General features: G+C 38.0%; 1 protein-coding gene across 1 annotated transcript in view; it reads right to left on the bottom strand.

Annotated features, from left to right (window-relative positions):
• LAMA2 (laminin subunit alpha 2) overlaps positions 1 to 24,022 on the bottom strand; it is a 386,413-nt gene that overhangs the window by 229,296 nt on the left and 133,095 nt on the right. Inside the window, exons 5-9 of the mRNA XM_072855832.1 lie at positions 8,766 to 8,945; positions 6,446 to 6,535; positions 4,085 to 4,202; positions 2,525 to 2,703; positions 1,014 to 1,113 (exon numbers count right to left, since the gene is read on the bottom strand). Of these exons, the coding sequence (XP_072711933.1) occupies positions 1,014 to 1,113; positions 2,525 to 2,703; positions 4,085 to 4,202; positions 6,446 to 6,535; positions 8,766 to 8,945 (667 nt within the window). The remainder of the gene's footprint in view (positions 1 to 1,013; positions 1,114 to 2,524; positions 2,704 to 4,084; positions 4,203 to 6,445; positions 6,536 to 8,765; positions 8,946 to 24,022) is intronic.

Below are 24,022 nucleotides of genomic sequence, written 5' to 3'. Positions count from 1 at the left end.
TGAATCTATTTAAATTGGCATGAAGTTAAATTAATTTTCCCCAACTCGAGTCTGTTTTGCCCATGACAGCAATTGGTAAGCAATCCCCTGGTCTTTACCTCGACCTGTGAGCTGCTTCATTTTACTTTCTCCCCCTGTCCTGCTGAGAAGGGCAGTGAGAGAGCGGCTGGGTGGGCAGTTGCAGCTGCCCAGGGTCAATCCACCATATATACCACTGTGACAGTAATCAGTATCATTTTATTGAACTGAGATAATCAGTATGTGGTTGTTACAGTAGATTTTACACCTCTGGGCCCTGTATTTGCATCTCTGCTATGCTGCTTTTATGTTCCATTGATCTCTATTTCAAAAAAGACTGCTACAACATCTCTTGTTGATAGATTGTAATTAGCCCAATTAAAAGATCTCTTAAGAAATGACCTTGAGTTTTGTTGTTATCTTCCTACAGTATTTTCAGAAGTTTGTCAACAAAAGAACCATAAAAAATATGGCAATCCACTGTTTCCAAAGCACAAGGAAGCAGTTTGTTGTCTATTTGAAGACAGCTTTTACAGGGCTGTGGTAAACAGCTTGCAATTCTACATTAATAATATAGATGGCAGATAAATATGACACCTTTCAAACAGATTTTTTTCTAGGTTTCAAACGGAAATATGCTTAGAGAGGAAAAGAGATTAAAACATTATGCTTGTACTAGTTTTAATCTCTGCTGTAAAAGAAGAAAGCTCTTTAAAACCAAAATTCTCCATTATATTCCATGGGGAATACTTTTCCCAACGTACCCAAGTTTGCAAGCCATGAATCTGAAAGAAGCCTCAGCAAATTTGGCAATATAAAATCTGAGTTTCCAAAGAAAAGTATCATAAGAATGCAGGTGGATTATTGTTCGCATGAGTAAACTTTAAAAAAAAGTTTTTGTTTTTTTTTTTAAGAGTTATCAGAAATGTGTTTCAGCTTTTCTTTGACCATTGCTAAACTTAAGCTTTAACATCACTGTCTTTTAGGGATCTTACCTCCTTCTGCATGTTTCTCATCTTTGACACAGGTATCATGTAAAGACCCATTTGGATCACAGGAACATGGCTGGCATGGATCTGGGCTATCTGGCAATACCTATAAAAACAAAGGGATTACAAAACAAAATCTTACCTTTAATAACTGGAAACTTTTATTTACTTCTTAAACAAAAAGCAGGAGAGAACAACTTCTGCATAGGTAGCTTGCAGTTTAACAAAAATGAGATGGTTGCCAAACTTAGCCCATGCAGTCTAGGCATTAAAGTTACATTTTGGATTTTTATTTAGAAACTTGTAAGCGATGTAGATACAAATATGTTTTCAACGAAAAAAACAGGTGTAGAGATAATAACAAACCCTTGTATAATTAAAATCAGTAAATGTAATGAAGTACATTTTAAGCATTCACTACCTAAAGTAATATTGACAAATAGTTCCGTTGGTCTGGTCAATACGATTCAAAAAACTAACTGAAGTTAGTTAGTCAGTAACTGAACAAAAAGGGTAAGTGAAGAAAAGTGAACATTAGACAATGGAACAATTTCCTTTTGTTCTTGAAAAGGTTACCTCAACCAAACTAAAACCTTAGTCTAATATCACACTGGGAATATAAAGTAGAAGTTCTCCATGAACTAGGTATATACACATACTATAGATACACTATACACACACATATATATAAAATCCCTATTAGTTGGATGATAACCTGATTCAGGGGAAAAAAATCAAGTGCCTTGCAGTATATCTTTTCTCAAGCTTTAAGGCTAAAACCAGTATATCAGGGAGAATGTAATTATTGTTATTTGCTGATTTTTTCTGTGTTTGAGGATTGAAAACCAATCAGACTAAAGGCCATGATTTATCAAACCGAAACTCTACAGACAAAATATCAGGAATTTAAGCACACACTAAATGTGTAGCTGTCTAAAGCACAGGCACAGCCCATATTGGCAATATAACCTAATATAAGATTCATCTTCTGACAGCTTCAGCTTAGATGAAAATACAGAATTACATGATGAAACACAAAAAACAATTCCCACTGCACTGAAAATGAGAGGCATTCATGAGACACTATAGAATTTCAGTGGTTATTAATTCTACATTACATTTTAAAAATAAAAATTACAGACTCCCTTTCTCCAATATCAAATATAGCAATATTTCTTTGATCTTTGATGACAAATCTTGAAATTCATTACTGAGGCAAAAGTTCTGTTTACAGCACCACATCCTCCTTTAAATTAAATTGAAATACAAGCTGGAGGCCCTGACCTCATGTGCATTCCCTCATATCAACACAATTCACGTTCATATTTCTGTGAGCGTTAACTTTACAGATTTCCAGCTGTGAAAAGCAACTGCTACACTGTCAGAATTAGAAGTTAACCTGCATAAAATGGCAGTCCAAACTGTGTCATCTCTTTTTAATAACTTAACTCCCCATGCTGAGGTGATGGTTTGAACACCGAGCTTTACAGTGAAGCGAGAGCAGAACATGCGTTTACCCCTTTAGGTCTGAAGTAACCGTCGATGCAGGTCTCACAGTTTATGCCACCAGTGTGGCTCGTACAATTCACACACACTCCACCCCCAATGTATTCTCCGTGGATGTTCAAACTCTGATTTCTGTCTGCAACATCCTGATCATAGTAACACTCCTCAGTCTTCCCGTGACAGTTGCATGCTAAAAGAGAAGGAACTATGTTAGCGAACACTTTCTGGCTGGAGATGCCACTCTGTCACTAAGGTATTAAAAAGAGTCATTCAACATTTTACCAGCAGAATGGTATGAGTAAATTAAAATAATTTCCATGAAAGCTGAAAGACATCCTAAAACCACTTGATTTGCACACATGCATATAAGAACTGGGTCAGAACAAAGAGATTCCCAAGCTTAAAACTTCTTTAGATATTCAGATTTGAACTCTTAGGCTTCAGGTCCACATGCAGGAGAGCTAATCTAATAATCTGTTGCTGTGAAAATGAGGTAGCTCTCTCTCTCTCCCTTCCCCTGTGGTATTAAAACATTCATTTCCACATAAAGAGAAATTCAAAGCTCGTCAACATTGTAGGGAGTCATCCTCTTCACATCTGAACCAGATCCCAGGGAACTGTTTCCATTATGAAAGTACAACAATTCACTGAGGGCTGAACAGGGCATAAGAAATGTCTCTTAAAAATTAAACATGAAAATAAATGTACCCTGATTTCATTCCAGAATGCATTCCCAGTACAGACAGTCCCTACTGAAACAAAGCCCTCTGTGACCAAAGTTTACAAGACACAAATAAGCAATTACTACTTTTAAAATGGGGATATGTGTTGCTTTTTATTTATTTTTAACCACTCATGATAAAACCATAGCTGCAATCCTACAACTGAATAAACACTTACATGTAATGGAGCACTAGATTTTACTATGTTCAGAAATATAAGTGGTATGTGACCTTTGGAAGTAAGATATTAAAGTTCAATTATAACTATGCTTATTACAGTAAATCTGAAAATGAAATTCCCACCCTGCGGGAAGATGATATTTCAAGGTATGTTTTCATTCCATGATGGAAAACTAGATACATTTTTTTTTTTCATTAAAAAAATCGGAAACTCAAATTGCATTTTGATCGTGTAAAAATATTTTGTTTCAGCAGGGCTGAACATTATGATATATAAAAGTGGCATCTATACAAAAATCATGCCATTAAAAGTTTAATATAATGAAAAATCCGTAGAAAAGATTTTTTATTTATCAGGATACAGTCTTGTTATTTTATCACAACAAATCCACCATAATTATAAAAACTAAACAAGTCAAAATGAGTTTTTATACAGTATTCCACCAATATCAGCACATTAAACTAAAATATTCTGGGTTCAATAAAACCATGATTCTACATGTAATTTCTCTGTTAACTTTTTTGAGCCAGTCTAAATAAGTGCACAACAACTGATTCATAAACACATGTGGTTAGAAATAAAATTAATTGCAAAATCATGTAGGACCCGATTTCAGTTTTCACCAGCAGTTGCAATAAACCTTCTCTTCTGTACCGCTTTCAACTTACGTTCACATTCATGCTTAACCAGGAAAGTGCCAGCATGCCAAGGCTTTTGATTGAAACCAGGACAACACCGATCACATGTCTCTCCGCATGTGTTGTGCTCACACTGACAGACGGATTTCTAATTTAAAAGAAAAAAAAATATTTACACAATGTGATGACTTGAAGAATCTGTCCATGTACATAATCTGCATTCCAGTTCAACTTATGAAAACATTAAGAATGGCTCTACTCTGTAATTCCTCTGTTTATTCGTTTTTATTCATTTACGAATCCTGCATTCACCAAGTGAGAGACAAAAGAGTGTGTTCAACTTCTATAGCTCTTTTTAAGAAAACAGCCACGATGCAAAGGAACATGGTTGGCCAGAGAATCTAAGGAGAATCTAAGAATGCAGGAGAATTTAATTCCAACTGGCTGAAGAGAGGAGGATGGGAGAATGAAAGTTCCCCAATACAGCAAATAAGCTAAAGGCTGGTAGCCCTCGATACAGCTTCACATTACAGAAAAACTGCTCTGATAGCTAGATTACACTAGAAGGAGTGAGCCATTCTCCACCCTTCCCTTAGATGCAGCAATGCTGCAGCTGCAGAGTGAAATCAGTTCTGTTGGCTGATCCAATAAAAATTGGCTTTTCTTTTAACTTTAGCATTATTTTTTTACTGGATGAGTCAACTCATCGTGTAACCTTCTAACTGCATAACTAATTCTGTGTGAGGGATAGCAGGAGTTTTTAAACTAATAAGAGATGAGAGCAGGTCCAGCTTTTCAGTCACTTTTCAATTCCTCAGCAGATCACCTTAGTCCCAGCATGAAAATATTGCTGTAGGGAACACCCAAACTCTCTGAGCCACAGAAGCAGCTTGGAAAAGATAAAAGAAACTGTAGTTTGGAGAAATGAGGAGCAAAAATTGCCTTCCTAATAGTTATTCAGTGGAGGGGATTCTCTGTGGTCCTTGTGAAGCCACTCAAGGTCAAAGCAGCAAGCTGACCCGGAGAAATTCTATGGCTCACAGGACAAAGCATAAATCTTGCAAAACAAGGTTAAGTTAAGGAATGCTGCAGAAAAGCAAGGCAGTACATTCAAGCAAGTTTATTCTTTGTAATGCTAGGGGAAAGATTCATTGAGCTATCAACGACAGTCATGATGTTTACAAGCCAAAGCCCACCTATTTTGGTATGGCTCTGTCTAAAGAGTATCCCTGGAGAGCTAAACCAAATACTCCAAATCTCTTATGGCTTGAGTTGTTTCACTTTATTTTTTATACTGGTTAGACAACAAATATATATTTGTCATCCTGCAAAACAAGACGCTACACTTGTCAAAATGCCTTTATTTTATCTAGCAGCCAAACTATCTGAACTGAAGTATGTATTAATTGCAATAACAGCACTTATTTTCTGAGGTAGGCCCAATTCTAACAGATAGCACTGAGACAATGCTGCAGTTTGATAACTAAGGCCCTCTGAAACAATAGTTCAACACTTGCTATACACATCATCACAGAAAAGGCTTAGAAGGATTAAACCAAGGAGTTTGTAAAATTTTTACAAGGATCCATGGACAATGCTTAGAACTGTAAATGCATTCTCTCTAAGATTTCTTCCAGTTTGTTTTTTTTAATCAGTTCCTACACAATGGCTTAATGTCATATACAAACAAGATTTTCTGTTAAATCCTACAAAGCTCCTACTTAAGTAAATAGTGTATGAAGAGATCCCACATTGTGGCACATTAGTAATACAAGTAGATTGGAAATTCTGTATTAGGGATAATGTGTGCATAGATTTGGACCATCAGTAACAAATTATATTTTTCTATTTCAATTATATTGGTTATGTGTTTATTAATAGCACATAAAGAAAGCTACAAGTTGGAAGAAATTACAAACAGCTCATGATTTTCTAGACTAGCTTCACTGATCACTCAATTAATATTTCCCACATAATAAATGTGCCATTCTAGAGCCATCATTTGTTTGCACGTATCGATGAAACACTTGACAGTCATTCAGGAAACACCTTGATTAATATCAACAAGGAAAAGAAAGACTGACTGTTAGTGCTCATCTCTACAGCTACATAACATAACCCAAATTTCTGTTGTTCCAAGGAAACTTTCAATATGGACTGAATTATTTGAAACCTATTCTTTCATTTCAGACAAAGCCTCCACTGAACTTGTATGAATGCTTATTATTCTGGTTGCCAGCACTATTTCAGCCTGGCACTGCTTCTGACTGTCCTTCTAGGTGAAAAAGAGACATAAATTCACAGAACTCTGAGGAATATCAAGATTTTTTTCTCATGTTCCACCCTACGAATAAGGCACATTAAAAAAAAAAAAAAAGGAAAAAAACATACATTGGTCGCTGGATCCAGTGGACAAGCCTTCGCATGGCCTGAACATATACACATGCCTCCAACAGAGATATCTTTTATAGAATAGTAATACTGTAAGACAAAACAGAAATTGAATTGCTAAGTGGATTGTAAAATGCAGGTGCCAAACTACAGAATTCATTTCTGGTCACAAAACTGTCAGGTCGTCTTTTATTTCTTTTTTGATCTATTACAAATATAGCAGACAGTGTAATCCAAGCTGCATCTTGATCAACAGATTCAGGCTTAGTGAAAGAAAGGGTATAAATTGGCACAGTTTCATTTGTTTGAAGTCACAACAGCCATGTCAATTTATCCACAGCACGCACCAAACATGAGCATAGGAAAAGTCTATATGCACACTGGATAATGAGAAGTCAAATGCTATAGAATTTATTCCCTTCAGAAAAACTGAAAAGGAAAAGCTGTGATGATGTGAAGAAGAGAGGCTAGAACACTAAAGAAAGCTAAGAAACACCTTTGTTCACCTTAGCTGGGTCTTACTCAGGCATTCACTGGAATTAATGTGGAAATTCACTGGAATTTCACTGGAATTCAGTGGAAAGAACTGTTGTTCATTATTGGCCTTCTGAATGACTATGGAATAGTCTTCATTATTGAGATTTCAATAACTTTTGACCTGTTTCTCTGCCATTTGGCCGTTTCTATTTTTTCTTTCATGGGGATTAATATCCCTAACCAGAAAGAAGGATGGAAAGCTATTTATACTCATGTATTATGACATCTGTGAAAAGTTAATCTCACATGCCATCTTGTCCATTTTCACCTGCTTTGGTGAGGGTCCTGTAGCATCCAAACAATCGGCTAATCAAAACAAACATGCTATTTGCAAATTTTGCTGTTTCTGTATTCAACCTCTTTTTCAGATCATTAATAAATATATCAAACAAAATAGGAACTCATATAATTCACAGTTAACCTTCTACCACACAGAAAATGTATCATTTATGGCTATCCTTTGTTTCCTGTTTTGCAGAACAGTGGCTTGTCTAATGTCTTCTATAGGGAAAGCCAGACAAGGATGGCAAGTTTCAGTTGCTCCTCGTTCCTTTGAGGACAGCCTCATGGAGACATACAATACAGAAGTTATTGTTCTTTGTTGGTTTGAGAAATCTGTGGATTTTCCTGCACTAGGTTTTCATAAGTATACAGTGATTTTTAAAGTGTGAATTGGGCTCTTATCTAGATTCAGTTTCGTGTTCCTGATCACTTAGAATCAGATTATTAAATTTGCACCCAGTTTCCAGGATTAGTGAGGCTGCAATAACTGCACTCAACTGGAGGGTTTCTGGGTTTGTAATACAAAACAGAATGGCACATTCCAACCTTTCAGAAATAGCCAGCACTTTACATATTTGGAGGAAGAAATGGAAACCAGAAATGTGGAACAGAAGAAGCAAATTTTCTTTGCAGTTATCCACCATTGATAAATGGTGTTAATTAAAACAAAGAATAACCAAACTCCCCCTTCATAGCAGGTTTTACTATAGTGGTACCCTAAAAAAATAATATTAAAAAAGATGAAAAATAAGATGATCAACAGAAAGTGAGCAGAAAGAAAAAATGTGGAAAGGTATACATCCCCCAAAACAGCTTTTAAGAATGCTTAGTAGAAAAATCAGAGGAAAAATAGAACAACACACAACATTTGAGCAGTGGGAAAACAGGGAGATGTGGCATAGGAAGAAAGTACAGACTGCAGAAAGAAGAGATCAGGGCGTTCACACACAAGGAACAGTGGTGAAGACAGGAGTATGGTGTGAGTTTGAGTGCTGCATCCCTTCTTTTAAGCTAAAGCACAATGTAGAATTTTTAGTGTTAGCAACAATCATATAATAATGCTAAAATTGTTGCATTCAGGCACTACTACTAGTTATAGTACCGCTAGTAGAAATTCTACTCAAAGGAAGTGTTGAAGGAATGTTAAAGGTAGCAAATGATTGAGCAGCAGAAGAGGCAAGAGGACATTATCTAACAGCAACCACTTGCCAATTACCTGCATCCGAATGTTTACAGCCAAAGGAGCTGTGTGCTTATCTTAATAAGCATGTTATGTATGTTAATAACACTATTAAGCAGAAAAGATAAAATTGTTACTTCTGCTATAGAGAAGTTAACAAAATACTGTGAAGAGGGAATCCTCTAAAACTAGAATTTAGACAGATAACAATGGGTACTCCTCGTCTCCCAAAATTTCCTCTAGCAAACAAAGGCAGGTACCGCATTTACAAGTGTAAGAGAACTTCTACACATGCATTTCTACTGTCTTGCCAGAACTTACCCTCCTGGTAACAATGGGATCAATTTCATTTGGATCTTTGTGTGCGAACATCATTAAATCAGCATTTAGTGTCCGTATCCTCTGGAATCTCAGGCGAATAAAGCGAGCAGAGGTGAATTCTAGTAATACTCGTGAAGGATCATCAGCACTAGGCCGTCCGTTAATTAGAGAAGTGTGAATCTGAAGACAGATTTATTAAAGCAATAAGGAATTAGATTAAAGCAATGCTGCCACGATTATGCCAACAAATATCATTAAAGGCACTGTGTGAATGCCTTTGTAAAGGTAAAATACCTTCTTTCTTTAGAAAGCAGATTTCCCCACAAAAATACTCCACATACTCACAGACTCCAGGTATGGAGAGGCTTTACAGTAAAAACATTTTGAGCAAAGGAAAGTCATCAGCTACAGAAAAACTGCAACCCAAACCGCATACATGTACCAAGGCCCTACAATAATGTCCATGCTGCAGGCAACTCATTTCTCCTCTAGTCTGAAATGGGTATTTTCAAGTTATCGAACTACCAAAGGGCTCAAAAATTTTGAGTTAAAGGAATGGATACTTGGAATGGGACTCAGAATTCAACAGGGACCAGTTTGTACCTCTTAGAGCGGGCATCATCAAAAGAACTTTTGAAGTAGTTTTTTTCTATAGCCAGGATAAGGTAACTTGTAAGTACTGAAAACTAAAACAGCTAGATGAGACAAAATAAGCATTCATAAGCATCTCCCCTTTCCCACTGTCGCTTTGCACAATACATCATTTCCTTTGAATCTTGTTCTCAGCAAGTTGAAGCCATTTCCTGGGTTGCAACTGTTTTTACCTGGTCCCTAAGGAAAGTCTTTATCACCTCTGAGAACTCTGTTCAGCATTTGTTTTTCCAAAAATGGTCCCAATCTCTGCTTACACTGTGGTTTCTGTAAAGATTGCCCCCCTTTCTCTGCCTGCCCTATCCTAAACTCTAGAAGTCTTCTATATAAGTGTGCTCTGTGGCTCTTTCATAAAGAGACTCTCTGACCCCAATTGCAGCAGCAAGGGCAATGCAACAAAAATAAGCACTCTTCTTCCCCTCCTGTCTTTTTAGCTGATCGTGGCATACATTAGCTGTGAATCAACAAAATAAAACAGGTGGGCTGCTACAGAATTGTTCTTGGAAAAGGCCTACAAGAAAAAGAACGTCAGGTATAGCAAAATATTGTTAATGAGCACCTAGGGGGAGGGAGGAAAGAAACCATTAATTTTCCTGTATTCTGAAGTGTTAAATTTTAATTGGGGCATTTTTATTACAGGCTGGTACACTGAAAGAATGTTCAGATACTGAGCCAAACGTGCGCTACATTACAACGAATAAGAGAATTATTCCTTCTTTGCAATGAACATGTTTTGCACCTTACCTCAGTGCTCTGAGTGAGAGGTCAGGCCACACAGCCATTTTCTATCATTGAAGACGATCTTATTACCACTGTTTTAGGCAAACAGCTGCACTCAGAATGCCAGCTGGCACTTACTCAGCAGTGGCTGCCTCACACCGAGGAAAGAGACAGCAAATCTATTGCTCCCAGCAAAGCAGTAGCTCTTCCTTTCCTGGAGTTTTCGCAGGCACTGGATAGAAGGCTTATTAAACAACTGCTGTCTTGCACTGGCCATGTGATACTAACTTACTTATTTTCACTACCAACAGGGAAACCCTAAACCTCATCACATCCAGCATCCTCCTCCATTGTATCCGCTGGTACACAAAATCACTGGGAGCCACTCTGCCAGGAGCAACCGTCAGTCATATCTTGCCTGAATATGAATCAGCACCTCTAGGCTTCTGCCATGTTATCTCAGGAATAGGTGATATTGCTACCTCCTCCTGAGATCATAACAACACTCTCACTTTGAGCTCTGACTCAATTTTGCTCCTGACTACAAATAATTAAATTAAAGGAGACAGTTGGCTGGAAACGAACAGAATTAAAATGCTATGAAAAAGACAGGGTACAAACAAAAGGTTATAACAAAAACCCCAGAGAAAGCAAGGAGGAGCTCCTGAATGAGAAACGTTTGGCTATAAGCAGGACAAAAACACATGACCAGAGAGAGCAAACTGCTCAAGGCCCCAGTGAAAAGAGAGAGAAGAACATGTGTGGAGAGCAAACTTCAAAAGAAGCCTGGAGGTGGTGGCAATAGGTCCAGTGGAAATTGATAGATCTTTCCAAAAGAAGCAAGATTTTAGTAAGAACACATGCCTAAAGACTTCTTTGCATAATATTTACCTGTGAGCAAGGAAATACATTTCTTTTGAGTGTTTTTTTCACACCATCACCCCCTTCCTTTAAACTGGATCCAAGAGATTTCTTTCTTACAGGCATCAAACATTGATGGCTTATGGTTTAGAGCAGTGGAATACTAAAGACTGAACTTTGATATTCCAGAGATAAAGAAGAAATATATCTAAAGTAGTGCTGAAAACATCCTCTAGCTCACCCTGAAACAGCAACAGCACCGTGGCTATAAGCAGCATGGCAGTCTGACTATCTCATCAAAAAGACAAAAAATTAAGCTCTTGGGGGTGGGGGGAGAAAGATGCAGGTAAAAGCCCATGTATCAGAACAAGCAAGTGCCCACAGAGAGTTCAGAGTATGAATCACAGGCACAGCTTGACACCAAATGACACAGCTGACAAATAGCAGTCACATCTTTTGATTTATATTGTTTAAAAAAGAACAAATGTAACCTTAAGACACCGTTTGGGAAAAAAACCACTACCTTGGAGTGATAGTTTTACAGAATTAAAATGTAAATTAACAAAATAAAACAAGAGGCATCCTTTTCAGAATAGACCCCCTTTTTAAAAGGTTTCATGGATCTATCTGCCAGCAGCACATCTATTTGGCAAGGCTAAACTAGTAGAGATGATGACTTCCATTTATATTGTCTTTCATGCTTGTGTTTAAATGTTTCACAATTTCATTTTAAAACAACAAACAAATAATTTCTTACAATTACTGAAATGCAGCTATGTCCTGTGTGAAATGTGGCACCTGTTGAAACATGTACACCAAAATGACCCTGAGATTAGGAAATTAAAACTGGGTAGTTTTATCAAAATGAATCTGAAGGGAAAATTTTACACAGGCAAAATTAATTACTCTAAATTATTTCTCCTCCTCTCAACATCTGTGATGAAATCATTAATTTCTCCCTAGAAACATTTAGAATCAACTTGAAGAGTGTCCAACTAAGTTGTTCCTACTCCTTGAAAATAGAATAAGGAAGAAACTAAGAGTACTTTGGGAACATCTGTCATTAATCAGGAATAAACAGTCAGAATTTTAAATAACTTTTTTTAAAGAAGTTTAAAATGAGACAATGAGACATCACTGTGTTTTTCCAGAGCACACTTTCTCTTTTCATCTTCCTCTACAGTCTTGCACCTAATTGTAAGACACTGTTCGCATGACAGCACATTTTCAGTCAAGACACTAACATGGCCCCTACCCTCCAAATATTTGAATCAGATTTGAAAACTGTGCCAGTGAACACAGTCCTCAATATCCGTCTACCATTATGTCATCCAAGAACCAAGATCATCATAGTACTTCATATATAGCTCTGAGTACTTCATATATAGCCCTGACTCCTGTAAAGACTAGCCCCATTTTCACACAGGCAACTAAGGCACCGATGTCCTGCACTAGCTGGACGTGTACTGTAGTATGAGCCACACTGGCGTTCTACAGCAGAGCTAAGAACCAAAGCTGAGTCTACCAGGAAAATAGTAATACTTTCATCCACCCACTGGGCTGCTATAATGTAGATAATTCAAGTCCCCATGAGGGAGCAATCTCAAATTTTGCTCAGGTTTTATGGACAACTTTTATTTACCCATTCCAAGATTGAGGTAATGACCATTTTGAATTCTAAATGAAAGCTATGTGGATTTCAACCCTAGAAAATTTTTCCTTAACAATGAATTTTCCCAGGATTATATTCCAAGAAATGGGATCTTTGGGAAAAATGAGCGTTTCCTTACAAAACATCTAAATGTTATCACAATGAAAGCCAAATTCTCATTTTGTAAAATAATTTTGAACAGTATCTGTCAACCAGTTCAATAGTCAGAACTATTCAAGCAAAAAGGGTATGATGACCTTTTCCAGTAGCTGCATTAGCAACTGTATGTTCAAAAAAGATTATATCACAGAATCACAGAATGGTTCAGGTTGGAAGGGACCTCCAGGGTCATCTGATCCAACACCCCTGGCTCAAGCAGGGCCACCTAGAGCTAGTTGCCCAGGACCATGTCCAGATGATTTTCTAATATCTCCAAGGATGGAGACTCCACAATCTCCCTGGGCAACCTGTGCCAGTGCTTGGTTACCCTCACAGTAAGAAAGTGTTTCCTGATGTTTAGATGGAACCTCCTGTGTTTCAGTTTGTGTCCATTGCCTCCTGTCCTGTCACTGGGCACCAATGAGCAGAGCCTGGCTCCGCTCTCTTTGCACCCTCCCTTCAGGTATTTATACACATTGATGAGATCCCCCCTGAGCCTTTTCTTCTCCAGGCTGACCAGACCCAGCTCTCTCAGCTTTTCCTCATAGGAGAGATGCTCCAGTCCCTTCATCATCTTTGTGGCCCTTCACTGGACTCTCTCCAGTATGTCCATGTCTCTCTTGTACTGAGGACCCCAGAACTGGACCCAGCACTCCAGGTGTGGCCTCACCAGTGCTGAATAGAGGGGATCACCTCCCTTGACCTGCTGGCAATACTTTGTCTAATGCTGCCCAGGGTACCATTAACCTTTGCCACAGGGACACATTGCTAGCTCATGTTCAACTTGGTGTCCACCAGGACACCTGAATCCTTTTCTGCCAAGCTGCTTTCCAGCTGGGTGGCTCCCAGCATATGCTGGTGCATGGGGTTGTTCCTTCCCAGGTGCAGGACTTTGCACTTCTCCTTGTTGAACTTCATGAGGTTCCTGTCAACCCATTTCTCCAGTCTGTAGAGGTCCCTCTGGATGGCAGCATGACCCTCTGGCGTTATCAGCCACTCCTCCCAGTTTGGTGTCATCAGCAAACTTGCTGAGGGTACACTCTGCCCCATCATCCAAATCATGAATGAAGATGTTAAACAGGATTGGACCCAGTAGTATATATTCAAGTTAGTTTAGTTACCAAGTTACCTATCTTCTGGATTCAGTTTGGAACCAAAACTTCTAACAGTTATTGAAAAAATGCATACCCTAGTTAAATGGAAAAACAGAAAACCCATTCTGTAACACCAAAGATCTACCTAATTCAATGTCCTGTCTCCAGCAGAGGCCAGTAGAAAACGATTAGGAAGGAATATAAGAAACAGAGCATTTAGAGAGTAACCCCTCTGATACAATATCATCACTTCCTCTGACTGAACAGTCTAAATGTTTCCTGAGCTACAGAGTGAATCTGAGTCATAGTGTTTAATGTCTACCAATTGCCCTTTTCTCTATTATTGGTCTACTCCCTTTTTCCACCATTATGTTTTTCATCACTACAGACACTTGTCCCAGTGGGAGGAAATTTGTTTCTTCTAAAAAAACAACAAAAATAACTGGTTCTGGTGGGGTTGGGTTTTTTTTCCTTTTAAACCTGGAACTCGGATCATGAATCATTTCAGTGACAGTGTTCTAGTTTTTCATTTGAGGAAATTGTGAGCAGTCAACATCCTTTCATTTCTAACTTCAGTATGAAGTTAAATCAACTTTTTTTCAGAGAACTGTTCAGAATGCTACAAGTTCTGTTCTCTGAAGAAAATTTAGTCCAACACTAGCCCATCAGCATTCATGCATAATTCTTTTTCTTCTTACATGTATTACTTTGCTTTTAGCAACACTAATTTTCATATAGTATTTTTCATTTAATATCGTAAGCTCCTAATAGAACAAATTATCTTAACTTTTTCATTAGCAACAAATGCTGCTGTTACAGTTTCCTGATTTTACAGGTTGCCCACAAGTATGTTGAACAACATAGACACTACTAAAGATATTCAATGGACATGTCAGTAATTGGAATGCCTGGACCATGTCAGAACCAAAAAACCTATCTAGCATGGTATCCTGCCTCTTATAGTAGTCAAAAAAGCATGCTAACAGTAAGATGAAGGCAAGCATACATAATACTTCCTCAGGGATTTCCTGAGCTATAGGTAGTTTCTATACATTTGGTAAGCCTCAAAGGATTTCCATGAACTTACTCAGTCTCACCTTAAATCCAGGTCACCTTTTAGAATCTATACCCATCACGTAACAAGGATTTTCTTACCTCATTTACATGTCATAGGGAAAAAGATCCTTCTTTTGCTTGTTTTAAGCCTGACTCCTACTAAATTCACTTAATACTTCCTAGTTCTTAAATTGGAACAAAGAAATATATCTTTCTACGAGCTCTATTTTTCATTACATTTCTTTACTACTAATTAGCTTGGCAGCAGTATCAGGCTTCCAGAACTGTAGTTTCCTTGGATTCCTAAGAATGTTTCTAAGAAACTGGTGTTTCATTCGACACCCCACACTCCCCAGTTATTGAGAATATTTGTGAGGGGTTAAATAATAACTGTTGTAATTCACCTATTTTAGCCTTGAGTTCCTTTGCACTATCCAATTTATCAATTATTTCTGTGCCTCTTCAGTTAGCAACCTAGTTTGCGACTGCTTCTCCAACTCCTCTCCTGTAAATAATGTTTCCAGTGCAGAAACCCTCCTGACAGTCTCTGTAGCAAAAACTGACTCAAATCATTAATTTAGTTTTTCAGCAATTACCTTATCTTTCTTGAATGCTCTTTGATCATCTCTCAGCCCACCAATTCTCTGGCAGACTCCTTGAATCTGATGTGTTTGAAAAAAGGTTTATTTCAACTTCATACTCAATCACTCAGAATCTTTTTCACATCTTTATTGCGTTTTAACATTTCATTTGCTGGAGCTTATTTTCCTACCTCTTTTCCTCATTTGGAGGAAAAGACATGACTTCCATTCATAAATGATGCTAGTTTACTTTTAATATCTATTATCTTTCCTTAGTTTATGGTTTAAACATGTTGTAGGATTTTTGAAACTATTCTTAAATGTAGCACACGTGTGTAATGATATCTTTAAATGAACTCTACACTGTCTGAAATTTTTTTAGCTCTTTGATCATCTTTTCTATTTTTAAATTGTACTTTGGCAGATTTTATTCCCCGGGATGTTGCATTTTGAGTATTTTCTGGTATTTTACATAACAATTGTTCAACAGTTAATACTCCTGACCAGGATATGTGCGCTATTTTGGACTAAATTGTGGGTTCCTTTACTAGCTGCACCAAGAACATTCAGGTGTTTAAGAAATACTGTTTTGCACTACATTCTATTCTGACACCTACACAGCCTGCCAAACGATTACAGAAGGCTGATATTACATTCTTAGCCTTCCTTTGGCAAGACCCACTCACTTCCACACTTCTGTTTGGGCAGTTGCTGATACAACATTAAACCTATGCTGTCCTAATTTAGGTGCTGAATTTTATTTCATAGAGACCTCATACACCATTTTATTTCTGCTTTCTTATTTTATTTTATGTTATTCTTAAATCCATAGTGCCTCTCTTCCACAAGCCACTCAGTCATTCCTAAACAACTTCTTGTTTCTGACATGCCTATTGTGTCACCTCTTTCCAACACGCTTTAAGGGTAGGTATTAATTAGCAGGGTAAGTAACCTTCTCAGCTGCTGGGTATAGATACTTCTGCAGATACTGGGGCAATACTTGGATGCATCCAATCCTAGCTTCTCTAACAAAGACACCTGAGAGGACTTGCAATGTGCTCCAGCCAGATGACCATCAAACCATCCAGCCATATGACCAGAATTTCACAACACATTTCATTGAGTTTCTGCCACTGAGAAGTGACAGATGTAGCCTAAGAAACTTTCTGCCATTTTTGGCATTAGACAAGTCTCATATACTGATGAACACAGACTTATTTAAACTGTACTTGTAATGGGTCTTCAGAACAGAGAAAAGTATCACCCCACACCCCACCACATATTTGTACACTTTGATAAAATCTCCCTGAGACTTCTCTTCTCAAGGCTAAGCAATGCAAGGCCTCTCAGCGTCTGCTTATGGGATAGGTGCTCCAAGTCCTTCATCATCTTCCCAGCCATTTCCTGGACTTGCTCCAAAATGTCCACGACTCTCTTGTACTGAGGAGCCCAGAACTGGACACAGCTCTCCAGGTGTGCTCTCATCACTGCTGAGCAGATGGGGAAGGATCACCTCCCTCAACCTGCTGGTGACACTCTAATGCAGCCCAGGATACAGTTGGCTTTCTCTGTTGCAAGGGCACGTTGCTGGCTTATGTTCAACTTGGCGTACACCACTGCTGTCACTCGCTGTTTCCTCCTGATGCTGCTGGGTGATTCAGGCACAGCTGGCTCACACATCTCATTGAACAGAGCTCCCAGCCCATTGTTTGCTTCCAGACACTGAACTATCATGTAGCTGCCCATCTGCAGGCAAAGAAGGAGCCTTCCTCCTGGTGTTGGAAGTCACCAGTTTGCAGTCTTCACCATCATGAGAGTCTCCATTTCTGAACCTACAGGCACAGACTCTGCCTGCCTCTATTTTGGTACAGTTGTGGCTTCAGGCTGCAAAGTCCCAGAGAAAAGTCCGTTAACCTCTTTCCTGTCACCTCTGATGTTGCGCAGTCTGCTGACATCCTCCTGCAGTTCTTTACTTGGTGACACAAATCCCCAACCATAGCAAACATTCTCTAGGCAAGGACACCATCTCTTTCTGCCACAACCTCAGCAAGGTCCCAGACAGTTCTTGCAGCCTCAGAGGTGAAAAGCTGCATCCTTCCTCTGGAACTCAGCCTGAGGTGGGGGCTCTACTGTACTGGGGTAGTTGCTCCAGTCGGTGCTGGGGACTGTGCCCAGACTGTGCCTCAGCACCACTGTTGAGCACAAAACCTCTCTTTCTGCCCCTCCTTCTGTGCACGTTTCTGCATGACCTATTGTGCAAACATGCATGTTAGCTGCCTCTGTTGTTTTACTTAATGCAACAGCAAAAATGCTGCTGCTTTGCATGAAAGTATATTATCACCTGGTAAGTTACTTAACACACTTCAACAAAGTTTTTAAGAATTTTAAGTATGCACAATGTTCTCATTCAAATTTAAAATATCCATGTATGAATCCAAGTGGTGTATTTTTCTACTTAGAGCTTTGGTATTTGAAGTTAGTTACTTTGCCAAGCAATTTGAGTGCAGTCAATCTCAAGCTGTTTGTAGAATACAAAAAACCCCAGATGTTTGGCTATGTGGCATGGAGTTTTTGTGTCCACTTTCAAGAAAACAGCATCGCTAACCAGTATGCTTTTCACCGATGCATATCTATATATTGAATGTTAGATAAACTGGAAGACTTAATTCTTTCATAAAAAGTTAAGGTTACTTATTGTAATTTCTTACAAGGATGGAGCAGAAACATCACTCTACAATATTTTTTGGCTAGTAGTGGTAAAGAACTCACTTTGTTCAAGTACTCAGTAGTTTATTTTGGACATCATATCAAGACTGTGGGCTTCAAGCCTGATGCTCTGTGTAAGGCAGAAATCTGAACCTAAAATATTGTCAAGAAAGGTCAATTTCTCACTAAAATTTAATCTCAGACGGCAGCATAAAGGAGAGAAAAGCTTCCGTCCTGCACAAAAAGACTTGCTACTTGATAATCAGCAATGGAGAAGACAGATATGTCCGTTTTAAAATGATTTAATGAGAAAAGTACTCCATAATTTACATTCTCAAGTTATGCAAGCACATCAATATGAAGGTGGACAATATTGAACATCAATTTTTCCACAGGTGATTCAGTAGCTCTCATAATTCTCCTACTCAATACCAGCTTTAATTATCTGTTGCAAATAGCTCATTTGCAGTAGAGGTAAAATTACTGTTGATTAGTTAATCTCTCAGCATCTTATATTTAATCCCTAAAGACAAAAATTCTGTGAGTTTTCTTAGTGCGAGCCCTAATCTATCGTTAGAGTTGGTTTCAAAACTCGAATAGTAGATGGAAGCATATGCCAGAACTCAGCATCCAATATTTCATCATAAATACATATTTATGATAATTGTATATAAGAAATAGTGTATTTGGCAAGGTTTGCTGTATTTCTAATAAATACCTCACTATCTTAATAAATTAATGGTTTAGTAAGTGAAAGCACAACTCCCGTCTGTGCCTTGCTAATGAGTACAAGAGCTGCTTGAAATGCAGTGCTTAAACTTGCATTAAAATGTCAAGGGCTATGCATGTCAAACTCTATCTCAACTAACTCATTCCCCCTAAGAATACAGGCAAATGTCAGCTTAACGAACTGTTTAGCAAATAGTATCGTGTCATTGACAACTATACCCTACAGCTTAAGCTAAATAAGGCTTCATCTCTTCAGTTCTGATTAACTTGCTTTTGTCATTTTCCTCTGTCCAATTTCACTCGAAACTTAAATTGCTTATTCTAGCCACTGCTTTTCTATGGTTCCTGTAATTTTCATGTTTGTCATTTCTCGACAAGAAACAATTTGTCAAAGACATCATCTTGCATTCTTTTAAACAGACTGCTTATTGTCAGAGCAATAGTTATTAATAAATCACAGAATAATAAGGTATTTTACTACCTTGAAAGTATATTTGACATTTCAAGTTTTTATTTTCTTTTTTTACTGTCTTAACTAAGTAGAAACACTACACCGTGCTGTAGTTTCAGCAACAGTTATGCATACCGCAGTCCATAAGGGATTCAGACAAGACGCAAGGCCTGGAATACTGCACTTTAACGCAACAATCATCGTTTGTGTTCTACTGGCTCTTCACAGTGTACTTGCAAATGAGACTCCATCTCTTAATATAGTAAAAAGGTATTTTGTGCTTAGTAATAACGAACAAGATAGCTGGAGAAAAAGTTAAAGGCTTGGCTCTTACAGGAACATTCTCAAAGATGAAACACACTGAACCAGTATTTTTAAGTTATCTACAGGCAGGTAGATTGGCAATGTGCTATAGGTTCTAACACATAATACCACAGGTGACTTATGATTTTAAATTGTCAAATGATAGCTGTTTTAAATTTCACCATACACAACAGCGGTCTGACCTCTGATGTCTGAAAATGTGTACGACCACTGTTGTTCCGGTTGACATTTTGTCAGTGTCATACAGCTGCTGCCTAACCTAGTGGCCCTTAAGCAAGCAGATTAGAATAAGAAAAGAAGCCTCATGAACTCAATGGCTTATGCCAATGGCAACTCTAGGTGCAAAGCAATTCTGAAAATTATGTTAGTCTGGGTTCTGATCAAGCAAAGGTGAAACACGGTGGCATTACTGAGCTAAACACTACTGCCTATCTGCTTAAAGGATGAAATATAGTGGTCTGTCAAACACATTCTTCACAAGTACTCAAAAAGCACAACATAAAAATCTAAATTACGCTATTTTTTTAAAAAAGCACTGAAGTGAGATGGCACATTATCTTAAGAGGATATTTTGTCGTTACTACTTTTGAAAGTAGTACGCTTCTTTTTGGACAATGATCATGAATGGGACAAGTAATTCCAAATTAATAAATAAAACAGGAAAGTTATGCTTTCTTGCAGATTATAATAAAAAGCATTCTGATCCCCAGATTTAATTAAAGGGCTTCTAACTATGCCAAAGCAAACAACATTAAAAAAACCCCCAACACTCACCCCCCCGTTCCTACCAAGATATTATGATTTCCCTTAATTCTTTATATGATCGTCCTAAAAAGTCATGGCAGTTTCCACTAGATTTTTTCCTGAATGAGATGCGCTGTGGAGTGTGCAGCGTGGAATTACAGACAAATTACTGCCAGAACAGAATGGTGACCAGTAGAAAGAAAATCCACAGGAACTTGTCCAGCTGTAAGCAGTTGCAAAGGGCTGCCAAACACAACTGCTGATGTAAAAGAGGGAGAATGTGAGGATTTAAGCTGTTCAAACAGTAAACAAGTACATCTGCTCCTGAATGTTATCATTAAATAAACTGCAGTAATATGTTTTACATTACTGCAGCATTCTTGTTTTGAACTACATCTCTGAAGAGTTTTGAACTGGGGAAATGTCAACAAAACTTTTGAGGTTTTTTTGCATTGTAGACCCATATGTGGAAAAGCCCATTACAATTACCGTACAGTGTTGGAGTCTAAGTTCTAGCAAAAACTGTGTCATATCATTTGGAACACGCACTGATGAATGCTTTTGAAAACCAGATGGGATCCCTTTGAATGGTAAGCATTCAGTGCCTTTAAAACCATTTACAAAGTTTTAAAAAGAAAGAATAAATAGGACACTCAGCTGTAGAATACAAGAAACTTTTACCCCTCTCCCACTCTGAACCTGATCTTTTCAGACTTGGAGATTTTTACAGGGGCTAATACAACAAAAGTCAGGAAAAAAAATCTGTTTCTAAGTAGCACAGAATGAACAGCCCAGGCCAGGAATGGTATCATAAATCTTCTGTAAAACACAGGAGATTAAAGAATTATGTGCATGAAAACAACTTTTTGTTCTTTGCTCCTATCATTAATTGTTGTAACGTTACAAAAATAGTAGTGCTTACTTTGGCTACAAAAACTAAACTTGGCAGGGTGTTGTCAAACTCTCAACTGTCTGGGTTTTTCAGATTTCATTTATGATATAGGATATAAAATAATATGACAGGTATAGCAAACTAGTGTACTGGGTTTGGCTGGGATAGAGTTAATTTTCTTCATAGTATCTTCTGTGGGGCTATGTTTTGGATCTGTCCTGAAAACAGTGTTGATAACACAGGGATGTTCCAGCTATTGCTGAGCAGCACTTGCAGAGCATCAAGGCCTTTTCTGCTTCTCACCCCACCCCACCAGCGAGTCGGCTGGGGGGGCACAAGGGGTTAGGAGGGGACACAGCTGGGACAGCTGACCCCAGCTGACCAAAGAGATAGTCCACACCATATGACATCGTGCTCAGCAATAAAAGCTGAGGAGCAAGTTTGCCAGGGCTTTTAAACTGTTCTTTGAAAACTGTTCTTCCTTCAGAAGTTCCTCCAACTTCTTCTAAAACAAAGAAAAGCTCTACTGTGGCTACTTCTTTATGTCCCTCCACAGGGAGCTCAAGCCACAGAATTCACCTGCTATGCACTTACTGTCCTTGGCACTCCTACTATATCTCAACTGCCTATCAGCTTTATTATTCTGATGTCCTTGAAAAAGCTTCTCATATCCTTTTTTAGGCCTTCAGCCCAGTTATTTTTTTGGTATGGAAGGGCAGTATTTTTGTTCTTGCTCTTTCTTTTGCCTTACTGTGGTTTTATGTTAATTTGCAAAATTCCTACTTTCCTTGCTGGGACAAGACGGTTTTATATGATGTCTTTCAGTTTCTAATGCCTATTATATATTCAGGTATTTTATCCTGCTACTTTTTTGGATACTCTAAGATTTATTCTTTTTTATAAGTAGCATGCATAAGCGCCTACATACTTAAGAAGAAAACATATAAAAATATATTTCCACCTTTAGAGATCTCTTTAGCTTTTTTACTGTCCTTCCAAATTTTCTTAGGAGCACATTGAATAGTGAGAATATTATTGCCACTTTACAGAATAGTCTTTAAATACCAGTATTTTGATCTAGCCTGTCTTGCACTCTTCTCACAACATTTTGAGTTGCTCCCCTTATTCTAAGTTCTCCAATTAGACTGCTTCTTGGAAGAACATCCAAGGGTGCTAAAGAATCAGCCTCTACTCCATCATAACAGTTAGCCAGCCAAACTATGGGAAGCTAACCGTAGTTTACTTTTTCACTATGGTGTTTATTTTTGCCTTCATTTTTGCCTTCACAGCCTCCTCAGTTACCTTCACTACCTTGATTAAGTAGTACTGCAGTCCTAACTTTTTCTACTGTTACTTAGGCATGAAATATCAATTTTCTCAGACACAGTGTTGTTTGCTGATACAATTTGTCTACTTACCCAACTTGGCTCTATGCTTTCTTCATTCATATGTTCTAGAGTCTAGACCTCAATCAAAGAATCTGTCCACCGGTATTACAGTGCCTCATTGACTAACTTTCCTTCTATTGATTTTCTGTGACACTTACCGTTTAAACTGAAAACTCCAGGTAAACTATGCTGTTAGGTTTTGATTTTCTTTTACATAAAATTCCTTTGCACGGAGATGAAAGCATACCTACATTTGGCCTCAGGCTGACCTATTTGTATGTCCCTGCTTCAGTGAGATTTTTATTGATCCAAATTACTCTTCCATGTAGCCCACCTGGATTTTAACAAATTCTACCTTTAAAAAAATTATTCATTTTTTGACAATACAGAGTTTTATTATTTAAACATTAAAGAATGATTCATCTTGAACTAGGCACTCACTAGATTTCTCCCAGCCCCTGGTTTTAAATTACCTTATAACCTTTACTGCTTTTTCCTTTCTCATCTCTGCATCTCTCAGCTGCTTATCATCCTTACCAAAGTCTATAAGCCCCTCTATGCCTTTGGCCACCAGGCTCATTAAAAACAAGAATTAAGCTATTCTTTCTCCCAGTATCTATCCATGACTGTTAACAACTACTCAAAAAAAAAAAAAAGACAAAAAAACCCCTTAGAAAGTTGTGTTATAATTGTCTCATCTCAGAACAATAACCCTACACAAAATGCAATGGATAGCCAAAGTAAATAAATGTTTGTGGTTTTACCTCTTAGTGGAAAGTGCTTACAAGTAGTATTTCATTTAAGCAAAATTTTCTGTTAAGTATTTCAGTTGTGTGGGCAAGGTCTTCAAGTATCAGTTCCCCCACCCCCAAAACAACCACCCGCTGGGGATCTTCAGTTCCCGTAATCAAGCAGAAGAGAAAAAAACTCACCAAGTTACCAAGTACCCAGTGTTCTTGTTTCACTGCCAGAATGAAATCTACTGCTGTCCAAAAATTAGCTACCAGACCCAAAAAGAAGACAGGTTTGGGTCATTGCAAGTAAATACCAAGACTTAGGTGTACCATTTCCCTTTGCAACATTAAAAGAGCATGGTGAGTTATAATCTACATTTACAGGCATGAGTCTTCCTTTTATGATTTGGAAAAACTACCATAGATCTATATAAAGATGTGCAACACTCATCTCTTTTCAGTAAGCATTGTGATCAATTATATGATGGATGCTAAAGAAAAAAGAATCATCTAATC

The sequence above is a fragment of the Ciconia boyciana genome, chromosome 3 (assembly GCF_034638445.1).
Source record: "Ciconia boyciana chromosome 3, ASM3463844v1, whole genome shotgun sequence".
NCBI lineage: Eukaryota > Metazoa > Chordata > Aves > Ciconiiformes > Ciconiidae > Ciconia > Ciconia boyciana.
The sequence above is the reverse complement of the archived record's forward strand: the minus strand, read 5'-3'. Positions and strand labels throughout refer to the sequence as shown.